Here is a 20,422-nt window from a genome sequence, read left to right as displayed (position 1 = left end):
AGTGGATCGATTACACCAAATCAAAGCAATCCTATTGTGGCGCTTTTCGTTTCATCTTTGGATTAGTTACACTTAAGGAAATGATTCTAAGCAATTTGCTGTTTAAAGCATATTCATTTGCAAGGAATATGCCAGTGTCCAACTCTAAACTTACAGCCATAAATGAGCAAACTTAACGATGAATACTCCCACTTCTCCACCTTTCATTTATGCATTTTCAGTATAAAAGCTTGGATTACTTGATTACTTGTCAGTGGCACAATATTTATGCAATGCCATGTTAGTTGCTCCAAAACTGATTACTCACTGCTGTCAATCCTGTAGTCCTGGAAGTTTAGCAGCCCAGCAGGAAGCCCACTAATGAGACAAATCCCTTCGATGGCCTTTGTTCGTTGACGATGGCGATATTTTCGTTGACGGAAACCAATCATTGATCCTGTCGCGACAGTTGAAGTCCTTGTGGCCTGGCTAATTAACTCTGGGCCACTGTCGTCATAAATTGCACCCCTGTCTCCTGTCTCCTGCCCCCTGCCCCGTGTCCCAAAGCTAATGCCCGAATTTAAGGCACATAAATTGGTATTAAGATGGGCAGAATTCTTTGGACTGAATTCTTTGGACAGACTTTTCGGTAAGTAGGAGCAAGAGCGTCATGCAAGCATTACTTATTTAATTTAGACTGTGCCCCTGGTAATTGGCGATAATGAAGTCGCTGGACGGTCAACAGAGCTTCCATCCAGGCCCGGTTTATTATGCAATATTAAAATGCCACATGGCGTGCCGCAAGGCTCGACTTATTAAAAAACATCAGGGAAACACAACAGCGATGTCACCTCATGCTGGTGTCCCAATGTTTTTGAGTGTGCAGTGCCTGGCGCCATTGTGTGTGGCAGAGAGGAATACCATTTCCCAATTCTCTGGTTTTTTGTCAATTTTTCATCTACATTTAATTTATTCTTTTATGTCCCGAGCGTGTTGCTTTGATGTGCCCACAATGGCGGCGCCGCACATTTTTGCACCCGAGATACATAAATACAACTCAAGCATTCCACAAGCGGCAGCCACATGAACTGTGATCCATGTGTTCTATCCTGTCCCGGCTTTGCTTTTGGGGCGGTTTTGAGATGCCTGATGCGGTCGGGCATCAATTTCCTATTGTGGTAGGATTTCCGCCCTCAGATTGATATTTTGTGTTCGCCCGAATTCCCATTTGGCCCAAAGCGTGGTCAAGTATACATTCATCCAGGCCCAACTCAACCCGAGGCATCGCACCCGCACTCCGCAGAAACCCCATTAGTTATGCATATGATCAATTAAATACAGAACATTTAACAGCAGCCATTTTTGTGGTCTGCAACTTCCGGATGTTCGGTTGTGCGACGGCAAATAGTTTGCCCCTATTTACCGAAGCATAAAAGGGCACAGCGAATCAATCAATGTGATAGCAGAAAAAATGCTTGTTTATTGAATAATCCCATTCGCTCCTTGGGGTGTTGAAAAATAATATTTTAAATCAAAAGATTGTGAGGAAAACCACATATCTTTAAATATTAAGTTCAAACTAAACATTTATGAACAACTGCGTATTTTGCCAAGTAATCCTTTCCATAAACGTCATATTCCTTTATGCCAAATACAGAGGTGAAAATTGTCGTCACTAAAATGAATCTGTTATCTATTCAAGAAAATTCCCTGATAAAAAATGTCACAATCCTTTCCCACTTTCCCAAAATTAATTAAAAACATTGCAATGTGTTTCTATTTAAGCAAATAAAACGTATAACTTCGATTGTTACAGAAGAGCCTGAAACAAAATCTCAGCACAATGAAATCATGGAATTGTGTTATATAATATATACAAATTATACGTTTTTACTCCTTTCTTACCCCAGTAAAAACAAGAAAAAAGGCTACGAATAAAACAAATTTGACGTGGAACCTAACCATTTTGTTTACCCACCAAAAAGAATTCGGATACAAAATGCCAGTATGCAAATTAGTGTCATATTTGAAAACAAAGGCAAAAAGTAATTAGTTACATTGAATGGGCAATTATCAATCAATTAAACTGATTCCCAGAAAAAAACTCAAACACCATTTTTCTCGGACCATTTTTCTTTCAAAATAAATGTATAAAAAAACATTTTAATTTTTTCAACAGAAATTCATTCAGACATCCGATTACTGCTTCTTTTGTTCACTTTATGGAAATTAAAATGGATGATATTTAAATTTGGTGATAATTGAACATTATTTTTATGGCACTCACATTTGCGTTTTATTTCCTGTGCTGGTTTAATTGGTTGAAATGGCTCTGTTAAGATTATAGAATATATTCACACTTTTTTTTAAACAATGTCTAGAATTTTTAATAGGCAGTTTGTATTTTTTTTTTTACTTTTGTAGCTTTTTTCAACCGGGTTTCATTAACTCTTCACAAACCGGTCTGTTCGATCCGCACTGTGATCCTTTCACGCGCTCCGTTGTTTTCCGACTGCAAGTGAAATTCCGACGGACAGTGTTCATTTGGCGCCAAAGTTTTCGGAAACCCGAATTTCCCCTCCTTCCAGCTTCCAGTTTCGAACTGCTTTCGCACTGGAACTGGAAGGAAGGCCTTCTAGCCGGCTAATGGCGCCTGCGCCATAGACATCCAATTGTAAACAAAGACCAGCTGTTCGGACATCGTACATATATTCATTTTCATTGACGATGGAACGTACATACAAACATACATAAATAGTATGATAAATTGGGGGGTAGTGGGGTTAACTCGGAACATAAGGATGAGTGATGTGATAAGGGTGAGCACTCGAGCGGCCCTAATAAATATCAATGATTTGTAAAAATTCCTAAAGGAAAAACTACATTTTATTGAAAGTAGTTTGAGCCAAGCATCGCATATCTTCTCCAATATAAATTTAAATTGAAGGGCGGCGGGTGGCAAACGAGGCTCAAGGCCACGCCTTTTACTTGTCACTCTGGCTGCGAATTCTTACAGCTGTCAGCCAAAATCCCATCCACTTGACATCTCCAATGTTCTGCAATGTGTTCTTTTCCACACATATTTTCGCCAGCACTTAATTTCCTTTGAAGCCGCATTATTTCAGCCTTTTGACACCGGGCGTTACGAGGCGTTACGGGGCGTTACGGCTAGAACAGCTTTCGACTGGGCCCACAGTGTCTGTCTGCAATGAATCGGAAACATTAATGGCTGCCTCGCCGCCTTGGAAGGCTTAATGTAGTTCATCGAAAATCTTTAAATATATCAATTTAAGTGTATTACTAGTACTATTATTGGAAAGGAATGAATCAGACGATGTGCATTTATGTACAGTAATTAAATGTGCTTAACAATACTAGACATACATATATATAAATTTATATATATCTTATGATCAAACTTTAACTTGCAACATTTTTCGAGATATTATTTGGAACTCTGAAAGACGCTGAGGATTAGAAAACTTGTATTCTATTTAAAATATTTGTAATTTTTTAAACCAACTTAGCTAACTATTTAGCATAACTAATCGAACCTCTCATCTAAAGACGAACATTTTCAAGATTCCCCCATCAGTTAAATAATTACTATTTTCCAATTTAAGCCATCTTTCCTTTTCTTTTCACTGAATACTGTACATTTTCTTAACCCTTTACTCAAAGTGATTTAAATTTTAAATAAAATACATTTTCACGTATTCTTTTTTGTTTACTTAGTTATGTTTAAATATTTTGTTTTTCACACTTTATATGTAATTCTTCATGATATTTCAATAATAAAACGTCTAAGAACAAATAAAAACATTTTTAAAAAATGTTAAACACTTACAGAATAACAAATTAAAAGGGTTAGTTGAATGATCTATTCTTATCTATCGCAGTTCATTATTACAATAAATTAATAAATCGCCTAATTAAATGCTTTTTCACACAAGACCTACATTAACATTTGACATTGCATACTTTTGGGCATCCAAAAGTATTGCATCTTATCTACTGTGTGGATAAACTTAAAAATGTAAATTAGAAACTGATAAAACTAGGAAATCCAAGGTATATATATCAACATGCCTTAAGCCAAGTAATTGCCGCTTATCTGGAGTTTCTGCTTTTGGAGCTTAAGCTTTGGCCGCACACAATAACAATACTGATGTATCTGAACACCACTTGCCTCGCTCTTTCGCTCCCATTTTCGCGTCGAAGAGAGCTCACTTTGGGTGCGCTCTTACTGCCCTCTCTTGGTGCTCGGGCTTGGGGCTTTTGGCTTTTGGGGGCCTAACGGATTCTCGCTGACTCTGTTTGTCCGTGAACGCCGACGTCGACGCACGCCTCTCGTTTTCGCGCGCTTCTCGCACTTCTCGGTAAATGCGCAAAAAAGCCAGCAACGAAATCAAATCAAATCAAATCGCAACGCATGGTGAATACATGTCCGTTTTATTAATAGATTCCGCAACAGCCATAAAGCGCATATTTCGAAAGAGATATATAATATATATACATACATATATATAAATATATGTAATAAAGTGAGGCCCTCGATGAAACAGTGTTGATAAGAAGTGTACACACACATGCACAGCGTATAAAACTAAAAGAATTCGCGGCGCGCGCGAGTTAGTTGCTAATATTGCGTATACGCAAGGTCTGCCAAAAGTAATACACATCAACCTAATTCAGCCTACCACAACAAAAAGGGGAACTCACAAGCAAACGGCATATCAAAGCGAACATTTTCCAGTTGCGGATTTTTTACACAGCGAGCACCGTACGCGCCTACATGGATTTATATAGCACATTTACAGCAACCAAGGATACTGAGACTTGGGCAGGATAGCAGCGATGCCAGCCAGCGGGTTGCAATCTCCACCAGGTCGACAGGCAAGCGGCATATCAGGATAATACCAGGGACTCGGACATCATGGCTCCTCTATTTGTCTAGTTGGCAAATACCAGCGAACCGGGAACCAGGCCACACGCACACACCCCTCGTCGTACACTCGCTTACACACACACACACACGCACGCACCCGCTCACACGCTCAGACAAACAAGGACGTTTGCCATTGTGCGCGTCAAGGACGTAGACACACGTACGAGCTTTGTTGCTGTTGTGCCATACAAACAGACCAAAACCAGAGTCGCAAGTGGGCGTGCCAGCGGGTAGGCGGCCTCTGATTAAATATACATCAGTCAAGCGCAAGGATCCTAATTTCCAGCAGTTGTCCTGTGCAAAAGGACATAGCACACGGACAGCGGACAGCGCCAAAACGGGACACTAACTTTCGAGCAGGGAAAATGGCGCGACGCAAGGGCAGCGGTCGAGGCAGTAAGTACATTTTCCTGTTAATTATTCAAATCAAGCGTGAGTTCGAAAATATGCCAGCGAAATTCCATGAATCTCCTCCTTCTCAAAGACCATGTTTTCACAAATTACTTTCAAAGAAAAGGAACTGTTACGAATTGTTAACATACAAACGCAACATCTACCATTTCTATGATGACTTCTCATAAAAGAGAGTTCTTAAATCCTTATAATTCCTTCTTCCATTATAAGATCGAACTCTTCCAAGTTTGAATACCAACTACTGTCCATAAGAATTGACTCAGCGGTCTCAATAGCATTAGGCTTGAGCTCAAGGACGTCGAGTCTCACAGCTGCCATATGGCAGGACAGTAAGTCCTTGATTCCAAGCAAAGAATCTCGTCAAGTGCAGTGATTTTTTCATCGCGGCTCAAAGGAAAAAACATGTAATTAAGAAAGTACGCAGCGTTCAGCCACGCCCCCACTCGAAACCGTTGGCTGTATCTATAAGATATATTTTTTGCATTATTATTTGTGCCATGAGTGCTCCACTCGCGAGTGAGAGAAAGAGAGAGAGTCAGTGGGGGAAAGAGAGAGGGGGCATGCATAAAACATGAAACAACAGCGTCAGTAGTCACTTTTCATTGCACTGCGCCCACGCCCAACCACCCACAGCCCCCTTATCATTTCAATTCAGTTGCGTTGGCGCGCGCGCTGCAAAATGTTGGGGATTCCCTTACGTAATCCCCCAGCGCACACAAAAGGCAAACAAACAAACAGGCACATACACAAGCGCACACTCACAGTCTCGGGCAGCGGCAAACAAAACAAAAACACAAACACAAACGAAATGGGCAAAAGAAAGGGGCAGAAGCCAGAAACGGAAAAGCGGAGAGCTGAAATAAAGGAGAACAGAAAACGGGTGAAAAGCAGAGAGGCAGCAAAACAGAATGCAGAAAACCGAAAACAGAAAAGCAGAAAAACATAAAAAACAGACTCAAGCAAGGCAGCTTGTTTGCCAGCCAGTCGGAATCGGAATCGCCCCTTGTAAAATGGGCTGAAAATGAAGCTCAGCCAGCGTCATGAACTTTTGGCGCAGCTCACCCGCTCAACAGGCAGCTAGCTCACAGATACGCAGCCACAAAGATACGCAGATACAGAGATACAAAAGGCACACAGTCGCAGATACTCGACTTGCACATCCACAATCGCAAAAGCTGAGATACTTTGCGTCACGTCACGCCGCCTGTTAGTCAAGTTGCTGTGTGCGCTGCGTTACTCATGCCACAGTTTGCACCTATTAAAAAGCCAGATACTTTCTTATGCCCCCCACCCAGAACCATGCCCAGATACTTTTGCCAAATGAGATACAAGTGTGCTGCCTGGCTTTTGATATATGCCAAGTACTGTTCGCTGGGCGGATACAGTGCACATTCCCAGCGTTTGATGCCTTCTGCGAGTGTTTAAAATGGATTTACTTTTCATTTCAAAGCCAAAAAATATGTTCAATTTGTTCAACCAATACATTTCATATTGGATTCAATTAATAGGTAAAATCTTAAGCGTTTTGTGCTTTTAATATTGCTATTCCAAAATATATCATAACTATCTTTTATCATTTTATACCATTTATGTTTGAATAAATATTTAGCATGTTGAGTAGCTCCCAAAGATTTATATCGTTAGTTTTTTTTCATTTGTCATAGCTAGCTCCGCAATAATATTTTTTAATGACCATCAAAAAACTTTAACTAATGTTTGCGGGACTTTATCTAAAACATTTTGATTATAGAATATGTTTACTTGAAATTGCTTGAAAGCTGGAAATTATTTCAAATTGTTCATAAAATTTGTAAGAAATTATTTGCAAAGCATTATAACATTCAAATGAAAGTGCTTCCAGGGAATTCCCACTGTAGCAAGCGCAACAAAGAGTTTGGGCCCAACTCGACTTCAAGCTGCCAATGGGTTTTGGTTTTGGTATGCAGACGACTTTGGGTATGGGTTTAAGTATGGGTATAGGTATGGGAATGGGCTTGGGCTTTGGCTTGTGTTTGATCTTTGAGGTTGGGGAGCTGGGCCGAAACACTTAAGCTGGCTTTGGCTTTGTCTTTGCCGTTGTCTTTGTCGTTGACTTTGGCTTTGCGTTGCCAGTGAGTTCGCCGTAATCTCTTTTTTTGCCTTCGTCTAACGACGTCAAAATTAAAATAGACTTTGCTCAGGGTTCTCGCAACCGTGCTCGCATTGCCTTTGCCTTGGCTCTGGGCCATTGTGTGGATAATTTATGGCAGGGAACTCGGGGATTCAGGAGTTGGGAGTGGAAATGGAAATGGAAATGAAAATGGAGGAGTTGGGTGAGGAAATCCCACCCACTCCCTGCGGCTGGCATTTCCCCGCACTTTTATTTGAGAGTATTTTTATTCCATCGCTACCTTTGTTGCCGTTTCCCTTTGGCAACTTTGCTTGGCCCGCTCGCATTCCATTTCCTTTTCGAATGAAAAAGAAAAGCCTTTAGTTTGCGTAGTTTTGCCTTTCAGAGGGGTTGCTTTTCATTATGCCTGGCAGGAAGGAAGTGTTGCAGGGCGTGGGCTTCGTGTTCGGAGTCCTCAAGTGCTGGGTAACTGCCTATGTAGGTCTAGGTGTGGCCTAAACGCAGCCCAATTCCATTTGGTGATTGCTCTGATTCCGTTTGTAGCTGGGTATTAACTGGTTAGAGCGAACTTAATTTGTCTTCAAGTCAGATCTTAGACTTTGATGTTCGTACTGAAATCGTTTCATTTGATTGATTCCTTTTTGGTCTAATGACTAAAGTCTTATTGTTATTGATTCATTAACTTAACAACTTAATACTCAACCCATATTTAAATTGGCTTTTAAGCTATGAAATAAGAATTAACTAACCTTGCTTAATTCAATTCCATTTCCAAAAATCACGCGTAAGGCACGCAACAATTCCTAAACGAAAACAATTTCCTGAGTCACAGTTTACCCATTCTACCAAATTGGTTTGGCCCCCCATTTTTTGGTCATATCATAGCCGTAAACAAACACTCCACTTCAGCTTTTTCTGGGACGCCTTTTAAGCAACTGTTGTGGGCAGCCACGCCCAGAAAATTCTCTCTTCTATCATTCCACCCGCCCACCGCCCCTCGGCCACTAAAAAGGTCATGGCAGCGGGGAGAGCAACAAATAGGACCCAAAAAACACGAAGGAAAACAAGGAAAGCAGCGAAAATAAAAGGGAAATAAATAAACGTGAACTGAAATCCAGGGCCCAACTTTACCTATGAGTTTGAGCAAAAATAAAACCCCATACCTGTAGCAAAAGGACCTGCCACACAGAGCGAAAAACGTACATGCTTGCAAACATACATATGTATGTGCAGGGCAATGGCAAGCAGAAAAAATAAAAACAAGAAATTAAGGGAAAAGTTGGCAGCTGGCAAAAAAGGAAGGGAAAACCAGGCCCAACTCGTGTGAGTGCTTATTTGTGTGTGTGTGTGGCAAGCCTCTTCATCACCCAAATACATGCACACCACCCACACATCCAAGGCGAGTCTATGAAAGCGCAGGGCTTCCCCAAATGATAAAGTTTTATTTGCTTTTGCGGGCGCACATTGGCTTTTTTTGTTTTTTTTCAGCCACTGCTTTTTTGTTTTTGTATATTTTGTGGGGCAGCTGGCGGCAGAGCAGCCAGCTTCGACGTCGACGTCGACGCGAGCAGCACTTCTCACAATAAAACGAACATTGAACGATGATGATGACGACCAAGATGGGGGTGTGGGTGGGTGGCGCTGGGTGGGGTTGCGGATGGGGATGATGACGCTGCCACAGAAAGGCGAACATTAAACCAAGTCAACCAACCACTGGGGAATCGCCATGAGGAAACGTTGAGGACAGTGAAGCGAGCTGAGGATACCCCATAAAGTGTGATAAATTATAGCCAGGACATCCAAGCATTTTGGGCTTCATTTGTGTCTTACACTACATATACAAGTAAATGAATCTTCCTGTGAATTCTAGTGAATAGGTTTAACTATTCCTGTTGCGCTAATAAAATGTTACGAATTGGAAACTGCTTTTCATCCATATTGTTATGGTTCAGCCTTTCGGCTAAGATGATATTTTTTGGTTGATAATTACTTTGAAAACTTTGTTATTCCCTAGCTACGTTGTTAATACCCGTTCTTTGAAACTCTGCTGGGTAGCGACAAGCTTAACACAAATGAGTAGGCAACCAGTGAGAGAGATAGAGCAACAGGAGTGAGCAAGAAGGTGCCGAGTGGAAATGGCGGAAAATGGGGGGTGTGACAAGGAAACGTGAGCTTGGCCCCTTAACAACCCGATGTGTCACGGGTGCAAGCCTTGTTGGCTGTGTCCAATGTGAGTTGCTGGTGCACTGAAAACAAATGCAGTGTAGTATGCTTGCCAAACCATTCTCTTAATATTAAAAAGTTATAAAAGTAGGCAACGTTTTCTGACTAGTGGCTTAGATCTAATATTCACTGAATTCTTTTAAACACCTTCATAAATGCTTTTAACAATCTAAATACTTTTACTAGTTAGAATATGGTATTGAATTTTTTAAAGTTCAAGACCCTTTCCTTGTTGAGTAATTTTCGTGAAGAAGTGTTCCCCATTTAATAATTATGAACGAGATTCATTTCTCGCCGTGTACCGAGTTGTTGCTGTGGCTGAAAGCAGTTCAGCAGCAACAACAAGGGCCACAGCAACAGTGAGTGAGTGACGGCAACGACCGTGAAAGGCCATTTGCCCTCCACTTCAACCCTCCGACCCCCCCGCCCATTTGCGACCCACAATGGGTGTGCTAAACACACTGTAGTCCCGTGTGTTTGTGTGTGAGTGTGGCAAGGATAACCTAATACAATTTTTGTTTTTGTTGCCTAAGGACGTGCCGGAATTCGTTCGTGTATCTCTCGATTGCTTCGTCATGGGGTCGCTCCCAGCCCCAATCTCCCATCTCGGAGAGGCCAAAGTGGCGTTTCCTACGTCAGCTGCCTAGACTGGCGACCCCTTCTGTTGGAACAGCTGGCTGAAAAGCATTTTCCTTGTAATTGAAGTGCATGATTTGAAAAGTATTGCCGTTCTCGGGCGAAAGGGAGCGATGGGAATATTAAAGCAGAAATCTGGTTAATTAATGCTGCGGATCTTCCATGAAATTTTGAGCAGCCAAAACGTGTAAATAATTCCTAGCTATTATGCATTCTCAAAAGACTTACAACCGCTATTCAAACAAACACTAATTAATGGACAAATCTAAGTCAGGGGATCATGAACAGAGATTTCGGATTATATATGATGTCTCTTCACAGAATTCCCAATTAATTCGAACTGATGGCTACACTCTTTGTGGAAATCACCAATTACGTACTTGATTTTACGAGTGAAGTGAACTGTTTATTTTCGTTGCGATTGATAACCTTTCCGCAGCATAGGTCAATGCTAAATACGGTCATTGCGTTTGTTGTTTATGCGAACTCAGAAAACTTGGCGGGCTTATTGAGATAATTGGCAGGGGAAGTCAACTAAACTCTAATCAAATTTAGTTGTTCATGAAGTAGTATCGCTAATTTAGCTTTCATTATACCCATACTTTTGCATTACACCCAAATTAGCAGTACACAAATGAAAATGTTGAAGAACTGCTTTGTTTCTAGATTCTAAACAATGCGAAAAGACAAAGTCGTTTACCTGTACCTATTGAAACATGCGCTCTAATATCTATTTCAAATTCGCTGTTTATAAATGTAAATATTTGCCTAATAAAGATATATATACTGTTCAACTAAGTAAGTTGGAGCGTTTTTGGTTATCTTTATACACAAATACAAGTTCGGTAGTTCAAACACTAAAAATTTCAGCAAAATCAGCTGCACAAATAGACACTTTTTAAAATAGCGAACAGAAGAGGTAAAAATTTCGTTAGAAAACTAAAACGAAATACTGGCATCGTTCAGTCGCCTCAAGTGTCACAGAAAATAAACTAAAAAACACAACTTTTTTCTTATATTTATTTCGTTTTTATTTTCTTCTAATTTCTGTTTGTCTACGCAGACGCACACAAACACAGGCACTTAAAAAACGAACGTGTTGAATTTGGGTTTACAAAAACAAACAAAACACAAATATGCAAAGTCAGAGAAGAGCAACCATAAAACACACATAAAGCCAGCAGAAAAAAAATAAAAGCCAAGAAAATGAAGCCCGGCATCACGTCATACCGGTTTCAGTTTAATTCAGCGTCGTCAGCTCGACTTGGCCAACGTTTATGCATATTGTTGCTGCCTCGTTGTTGCTGCTTTGTTGCTGCTGCCCCAAAAGCGAAGGAAAACCGAACCAGAAATATGGGGGAAGCTCACGAAAGAATGAATACAAACACACAGGCCCAACACACAGAACAAGAACCCAAAGTCCGGCACAACAAGAGACAAACACGCGCGCACTTTGGCTTTGGGGCTAGCACTTTGGCAGCGGTTTGGTTCGTAAATCGGTTTTGGGGCTTCCACGGGGGCCAAAGTGCCGCGATTGTGGCTGCAACCGACCAGCCAAGTGTTGCAGTTGGCTGCTTTAGTGCACGGCGAAAAACCACATTGAACATTGTAGTTCTGTATAATTACTTTCTCGAAAGTAAATACATATTCTGCTATTTTACACATTTCAATAGAGTTTTAAATTCCTAAAGAAGAAGATGTGTTTAACTGTGTATATCAATTGTAAACAATATTATTGCAGATTACTTTTAAACACTTTCTCGTAGATCTTTACTGACCCTTCAGAGACTTTTAGTTGACTAAAAGCTCTTATCTTTGCAAGGCTTTTTATGCTTAATGGAAGATTCTCGAATGCTCTGGCTTAATTAGGTCTTCTAAACCAAAGACCCAAATTGGGGTTGATACGCCGTTTGCTGTGTTTTCATTCGACTTTACATCAAGTAAACCATCAAATTAAGAAATACCACATTAACCAACTACCCAACTATTTGTCTCGGTGTACCTGTATTACAATGCACCAATAAAAGCACGTTCTGGCACTGTTAACCTGTTTCAGCGTCACTCGATTTGCGGCGGTGCTGCGATATAGCCTGGCTTAAGACTTTATTAAATCGCTCTCCAAGTTGCGGTGGTGCTGGTGGTGCTGCCGCCGCACCCACTCGTCCAACCAGCCCAAATATTAGCACACAGAACCGCCTGAGTGACAGGTAGTGGTGCACAGTTGTTGGCCGATGATTCACCTGACGGGGCTTACGAGTATACGAGTGTTTCTATCAAGTTTTTCGCTGCGCACCGCTCAACCAACCGCCTATTGGCCACTTCAAACGGGTTTTATATCATCTTTGCCTTTAGTTCGCTCGGCTCTATCTTACTCACCGCCCGAGCTAACTTCAAATTATCGCAGCCAATTTCTTGGAATTTCATTTTGGCCCGGTGGGTGATTAATCGCCGTAATCAATACATTATCAGCACGTATCAATTTATTTTGAAGCCTGCCGGTCCGTAAACGCCTCAAATGCACATTTGTTGTTTGCCCATGTTGATTTGGGGCTTTTGGCAGACTGCATGTTGCTCGGAAGTCAATGCCTAACTGCGATTGGAATTCACTTTGAGTTCGCCCACTTGGTTGACATACGACCATAATGAGAAACCAGAAATTCGCAGTCAAACTGGGACACCAAAATTGACTTAAAGGTCAGTTTGCTAGACTTCAATATGCACAAATATAAATGTTGAATTATCAATCTAAGAACATGTTAAATTCAAGTAAGAATCAGCGATTAAATTAACCAAGTATAAAAATTTAACTTGGTCTGTTAATAGAAAAATCGAATAATCCCTAATATATTAAATATGAAATGTAAGTCAAAGGAGAGTTTAAATCAAACACATCCTCCCCCCAAGGAAAGAAAAAGCAATATGTGTACAAAATCGAAGCATAAGTTCTCACACAAACACACCCATCGAACTGAAATTCGCAGAAGAATGAAAAGATGATTTCCGATAAAAAGTTAAGTGCCCCCAAAAGTCCAGAAGACAAACAAAATCGAGCATCAGGGGCAGGTTGAAATACTCCTTATGTGCACCTCAAATATGATTACGATGCAGTAGACCAGGCTAAAAGAAAGAGACGACTGCGGGGGGATGCGAGAGGGCGAGCAGGTAAACAAGGTTACTTCGTCAGGTAGTAGTCCCTATTCGACGAGGCTGCCCAGGGATATAATCAGGCAGAACCACAACCACCGCGGCGAGCACTCAACGCCCGAAAGCCCAAAACAATAAACAACCCAGGATCGCAGGCGGCGAGACAGAATACGAGATACTTACCCAGAGCGAGAGGGATAGTCTGCAGTCTCCAAAGGAGACGGGTTTGCCGGCTCCGGCTCATCGGAAACAAAAAGGTTCTCCACACGAGAGAAGACTGTGGACGTGAAGAGGGTCGCCACTCTCAAGTTCAAAATCGGGCATCATCGATAGCACCAACCATGTGCACTGAAAGAAACACTTCTCACCCACTACAAAAATACGAATAATTATACTACTGATTCATAAACCGTCATAGATAAACGAACAGCGAGCGAGGAAGCTATACACCTCTGCAGTAGTTCTAAATTTAAAAACTTAGGTGATACTTTTACTAAAAACATATACATATTTTGAAAAACATTTTCATTTGTTGTTTCAGATTTACATCTAAAGTCTTGTTCCGAACTTAAGTATCTGGTGTTTGCACCTTTTGCCACACATTCGAATTTGGTTTTTATCTGCTATTTCTATCTTAATTTTGCATCTGATGTGTGCCTCTTGTATACTTATCTATACTTTGTATCTGTTATCTGTGTGTCTAACTTGTTGTATCTTGTATTCCTCAGCTGTTTTGAAAGTGACAAACTCGGTAATGAATCAGATTTTAAGTGCATCTCAGGTGCAGTGTTGACGGCAATAATCATCAGGTTTTACAACTGACGATCAGTGCAATTGTGATCTGATATTTTTCTCGGTGTGACATTGATCGGCTGCGTTCTGGGTTAAAGACCCATGCATGGCGATGGTGCAATCCCCTCCAACTGGCAACGTCGCCATCTCCAACTGCGACTGTCTGGCGACGATGTCGTCTTGTTGTCTGGCGACGGCGGCGATTTCAAAGCGATGCAACTCCGGGATGCAATTGGAACTACCAAATACTCGTAAAGTGTGGCTCTGGGACGGAGGAACCCTCCGTGTAACGAATGCTCCAGAATATTCCGCTCAACTTTGAATTACTTGTTACAGAAATATTATGCTTTCCGATGAAGAATGAGCCGGCCAAAAGTTTTCTTATGTAAAATACTTGCCCAGAGCTTTCAGCTAACAGGATTCTGGGAAAATAAATTTAAAGTTGAGGGGGGGCACAAGACAATGGGGGGATTTCTGGGCTGACTGGGCTTGGTGGAATAAGGGGAACGGGAGGAATGAGGCCTGCAAAACTTTATATTAAACGACAGAACCGCAAATTCGCTCTCTTTCCGTCTTTCTCTTACACGCCGGCCCTCTCTTTCGCGCCGTGGGCCATTTATTGAAGGAAGTCACGTTACGAATGTGGCACGTAGTGCGCCCAGCACGTCGGGCACGTCGGTGAGGCGCCAGCATTTAGAATTCTGTTTATAGACCGCTCCACGCACTGCCATCTCTCTCTCCCTCTCTCTTTCTCTCTTTCCTCCCCCGTCTCATTCACTCACAGCCAACACCACCCCCAAGAGCCCCCACGCCCAAGCTCGTGCTGCAGATACAATCGGAGCGAGAAAGCGAGTGACGGAGAACCGAAAAGTAAAGCAACGTCAAGTGCTGCGCGTATCTTACAGGTACAGTGAAATACCTAATAATGAAATATGCCACATGCTTAAAATTGTGTTGGAAAAACAGTGTTCTATTAGGTTGCTAGATTAATACTGGTGAAGTAAGGGAATTCCTCAGCATTCGGTGGCAGCGCTTATACTTTATACTTACTTCATAAGCAGATTATCCATATTATTAGCAGATTAAAAAAAGAAAATTTTTTAAACATTTATATAGCAAATAGGTTAACAAATAACTGACTAATCTTACAAAATCGTCCTTATTAAAGATGTGCCACTGTACCAGAAACAGCAGACATTGTAAAAGGTGTGGAGGCAGTTGATTGAGGATTCTCCCACACACACACACACACACACACAGGGGGGAATAGCACACAAACACACACACAGAGGCAGACAGATTTCGTTTTTGCGCCTTTTCTTGTCGAACACGAAAGTTGGCAGCTGTTGCCGTTGCCAGGATGCTGCGAAGTTCGAACTTGGCAGCAACAGATACTTTTCTTTTTCGCTGGAACCTGTATCTTAGTATCTTTAGCCGGGCAGCAGATACATATACAATCACAATCGCTGTGCAGAAACGAAATGGCCCGATACACACACACACACGGGCCAAGAGGCAACAATGTTACCATGGCCATGACGTAGTCGTCTTGGTGTGTGCCCGTGTGATTTTAGCCAAAGTCTCTGGCTTTGGCTGGTGAGCTGTAATTTATGTTAACGCAGATCGAGAAATAAATCTTTATTTATTTTTCCCCGACTTGTTGTGGCTCTTTTTTATTTTCCCTCAAGCCGAAGGACGCGATAAATTTCTGCACAACAGGGCCAGCTTGAAATTGCGATTGCCTCGATAAGGTCGAGGGATACAGACTATGTCTGCGTTTAACTTTCCTAACTTGTTTTGGATTAGGTATTTTCTCGGACTCGTCATATATTATTTATTGAAGGAAAATAAAACAAAGTGAATAGAAAATATACATGCATATATAGTACTTATGTATATTTCCCTACCAGATACACCCATTTAATAGGTGTCAATGCAATAAGTAGAAAGGTTACCAAGTATCTTATTAATTACCATTACATTGAATTTGAGGCGATTTCCGTTTCTGCTTCCCCTGCTCCTAATAATTCGTATCTGGTGAAGAGGCGAGGCAGCTTTAATCGGACAACTAACGAAAAAAAGTACACGTGAAATCTTATCGCTAGTGAAACGGAGGCAAAAACATATACTAGGCAATTAAGGCACGGGCAACAACAATAACGACAACAACAACAACGACCGCTAATGATAATCGACCTAGAACAACAACAATAACCATCCAGCAACCAATAGATTGAATATACATTCTGCTCAAAAGAGAAATACAGGCAGCTCTCTTTCAATTTCTGTTTCGGTTTCAGACAGGGAATTCAAGTGAACCATTCAAAGGAAATTAAGCATAAAAAGTGAATAACTTTTCATAATTGCGGTGTCAGCGATTTGGCATTCCATTTTGCGCTCATTCAACTAGACGAGCATAAATTTAGACGTTATATATTGTGTATAAATGCATGAGTGTGCATCAGCGCGCAGATTGTTGATGTGTTATTTTGTACCTGGTACTCAGAGATCTGTTGAGTATATTAGTACTTAAGCGAACAGGGTTGAATGCAACCCTTATATAATAAATAAATGATTGTTCAATACTAATTAATCATAATAAAGGCGAAACGCAAAGATTTCTTATAAGGAAACCAATTAGATTATCTTTTTGCATCTAAAAGAAAAATTCAAATCTCTAGCAACAACAATCTTTTTAAGTATTCACATTTTCGGAAAAACGCGGGCAGTTTTAAAGCAAGGTATTTCTCAGTCGATACATCAAACTATAGTTTTCATACTTGTTTAAATTAATAGTTTCTATCAGCATTTGATTATCACTTGAAGCGCCACCAGTTGAGCACTCTTCCACCATTTTTGGCCTCTTATCTCTACTTTTCCCCAATTAACTTTTGCATAGTCATATGTCCTTGCCCACGCCCCTATTATAAACATATATATATATATATGTGGGATATACATATACACATATGTATAATTTTGTTGATACTGCCACTTTAAACGTTTTTGGCGTATTTATACTAATTAATCATTTCGACATGGTAAGTTCAGCGAAATTTTAAGATTCCAGGAAGTTTAAAAAGTTGCAAATTATAAAAAAGTAGAATACATCTATGCCGCTTTTAATTATATGCATATGGATGTTTCGTATTAAGTTCTTTAAATATTCATATTATAAAAATTTTTTAAGCACACCAATATTTGGTTTTCACTTCATAAGAGTTACCACTTTCTCTTTAAAGCACACAACATTTTGCATAGCTTTTAAATTTTTCATCCATTTGAATATTAAATACTCGTAGGGGATATTCAGAAAATATGCAAAAGCTCTTAATAAAGTGGAATACGTACTATGTATAAAATGCAGCCAGACTGCAGAATAACAAACAGAATTTGTAATTCGCTCTTGAAGAGGGCGGAACTTTGATAAGTAAATCCTTCTCAAGTTTTTGGTCTTATTGGGATTAGCTATGCCCCGAAAATGCATACTAAAATACTGCACTCAAGAAAAGTAAGATCTTCGGAGTCGAAAGTTCTTTCAGAAGAAATAAAACAATTAAAAAGCAAACCCCGTTGAGTAGACAGTTCAGTTCACAAAGATAGAACTCAATTGGTAGATGGTGCAGCCACAAAGTCAAGTCACAGGAATTCCAGAACTCTGCTCCAGTTGTTCACCATGTCTGGGAAGTCAAAGCCATTTAATTGTCGGGCTACGACTGTGTAGCACCCCTTACCCCCTCGGTTATGGGTTGAGCCAGTCCCACACGCACATGGGCGAAATTCTTGGCATAGTTAGGCAAATAGTTCCATGTGGGTCGCACTCTAGATACTTACTTAGCCACGTATATATGTTTGTACATATACATATCCAAGACCCCGCTAAAGTCCCAGAGCCAACTTGAACAGCTGCCCAAAGTTGGCTGTCTGTGGCCCATGTGCATATCCATAACCATATTCTTTTCTATATCACTTTGGCTGTCTTTGTCTTTAATAAAATGTGCCAGCAGCTGCAAAAAATTGGCAGGCACAAAAAATTCTCGAAATGCACTTTTTTGCCATTAATTTATATTTGGGTATTTGAGCTCCTGTATTTTATTGTAGCAGCCAGCACACAGAAAACAACAATTGTTTTCTGCCATATTTAGATAGCGGTGGGCCCAGAACTCGTCCAAAATATAAAAAAAATAAAATGCAGCAGCAGCAATAGATATTACGCAATCAACAGGCAAATACGTCACACAGTGAGTTGCGAATGAAATTGAAAACGACGAGAAACTCAAACCGATTGCGGGTGTGAGTACTCATGAATAAATATGTGTGTACATATGTGAGTGTAGGCCGATTTGCCATATTCCGTCGTTTCCAATTGAATTTTTATGACTGAGTACGGTCCCAATTTTTGTTTTTTTTTACAAACTTTCATCAGATGATTTGCCTCTAACACCAATTTCTAAGGCATTTCCTTTGTCGCAAATGATAGGGAGAAAAAGGAATTTCCCAGAAACAAATTTAAAGGAATTTAAAGGAAAAACATACATCCTGCTCTCTTAAACACAATTTTTATACATTTATAAAAGCCTTGACCTGATAGTTTTTAATTTCCTTTTTTCAAGCTACAAGTTGAGCAAAGTTTAGAGGAAAGAGGAAGAGGGGATTCTTCCATCTGGAAGCAATCAAGCAGTTTGTTTATAATAACGAAAATCCCACAGAACACATCTCTGAACGTAAATAGCCAACAATAAATGGCTGAATCATTGCATTGCCAGTACTCGGTATTCCTAGCCCTGAAGGAACATTACTCATACGCCCCACTGGCTATGATCGCATCGCATCGCATTGAATTGAATCGCTTCTCAGCTGGCTGAGCTCATGCGCCCCTACGTATGCGTAATGAGCCGCAAATGTTAATTGTTCTATAAACATTCGAGCCAGCAATTAGTAAGCCATCATCAATAAAAGCGAAGACCGCGCGACGAGAGGCTTCCCCCAATCACACACACACACACCGAAAAGCACTCACGTTCACTAGTGAGTAAACTGAATAAGCTGGTAAACTGGTTGCAACTCGTAACCAGTTTTCTCGAGCAAAAATAATTCAACCTGGTGCAAGAGCCAAAGAAAAAGGGGCTCAAAAGGCGATGACGACGACATTGCCAATTTCAATCTGATATGCACACAGAAAAAACCTGATACAAAAACAATTCAGATTTATTTCATATATTTGCATTTAATAATATCTAGCCTATTGTAATATTGTTAAAGTTTGAAGCGCCTAAAAAGTCCTAAAAGTATTATTTGAACCAAATACATCTTAATTTGGCGCTTTGGATATTTGGATTTGGACTTTGGCTTGGTTCATTTTTCTCCACACTTGCGACATCTTTTCTCTCCGTGTGGCTGCTGCTGCTTTGATGCGCATGTTTCCGCTTTGGACGGGAAAAAGGAGAATCCGCAGTTAAAGCCAAAGTTGGTCGCCAACAAGTCGCGGCCATAAACAAGTGCGGCGGCAGGTGGTAAAAACGCTGAAACTTGGAAATGCGATTGGAGATGCGTGCGCAATCGGTCCGCGTTCTCGGCTTTCGCGTCTACCTGGGCCAACTTCTTTTCCGTTTTCTGCACTTGGCCGGCCAGGTTTCTTGGCCACCAGCTGGCTGCCTGTCGGCCTGCCTCGCATTGCTGTTTGCCTGGTGCCTGCTTTAATTTGCATGCAGGTTTTTTCCTCTAAATCTCGCTCTTGTCACTTGTTTCTCTACTCTACTCGTTGCGTTCAGCGCAATCCGAAATTCTATCCCGTTTGGCTTGCATATTTACGGGGGCCTGGTTTTCGAGAGGGGTTCAGAATTCTTGGCTTATCGCTGATGCGTTCAAAGTGCAGCCACTCGAGGCGATTTAGCTCGAGTGCCTTACAACATGTATTCTGTATTCTGTAAAGTTGACCACAACCGATAAGCAGTCGCCATAGCCCATTCAAGAAACCACAATCGTTACTAAATGCTCTAAGTAGGTTACTTCCTGACACAAAAGGGCCTATTAACGTCTAGAACATGTTTATTTTAAGATTAAAAAATGTTTATTCTATAATTTCTTAATCCTTGGCCAATTATAATTACTTTTTTTTCTATCGTTAGTAAGCCCACACTGTCATCAATTCGAAAAAGTGCGTCATTCGAAAGTCT

At 40.8% G+C, this 20,422-nt stretch overlaps 2 protein-coding genes across 5 annotated transcripts in view; one reads left to right on the top strand and one right to left on the bottom strand.

Moving 5' to 3' along the window:
- Positions 1 to 2,484, bottom strand: part of LOC6529330 (G-protein coupled receptor dmsr-1) — a 32,399-nt gene extending 29,915 nt beyond the window's left edge. For all 4 annotated transcript variants that reach the window (XM_039372171.2, XM_015196802.3, XM_039372172.2 and 1 more), the window contains exon 1: positions 2,267 to 2,484. The gene's annotated coding sequence lies outside the window, so the exon portion shown is untranslated. The remainder of the gene's footprint in view (positions 1 to 2,266) is intronic.
- A 1,820-nt stretch (positions 2,485 to 4,304) lies between these two features.
- Positions 4,305 to 20,422, top strand: part of LOC6529326 (pneumococcal serine-rich repeat protein) — a 43,665-nt gene continuing 27,547 nt past the window's right edge. Inside the window, exon 1 of the mRNA XM_002090295.4 lies at positions 4,305 to 5,323. Within this exon, the coding sequence (XP_002090331.3) occupies positions 5,293 to 5,323 (31 nt within the window). The 5' untranslated portion in view covers positions 4,305 to 5,292. The remainder of the gene's footprint in view (positions 5,324 to 20,422) is intronic.

This window comes from Drosophila yakuba, chromosome 2R (genome assembly GCF_016746365.2).
Source record: "Drosophila yakuba strain Tai18E2 chromosome 2R, Prin_Dyak_Tai18E2_2.1, whole genome shotgun sequence".
Lineage (NCBI taxonomy): Eukaryota > Metazoa > Arthropoda > Insecta > Diptera > Drosophilidae > Drosophila > Drosophila yakuba.
Note: the sequence above shows the minus strand (reverse complement) of the source record. Positions and strands in the feature narration are given on the sequence as shown.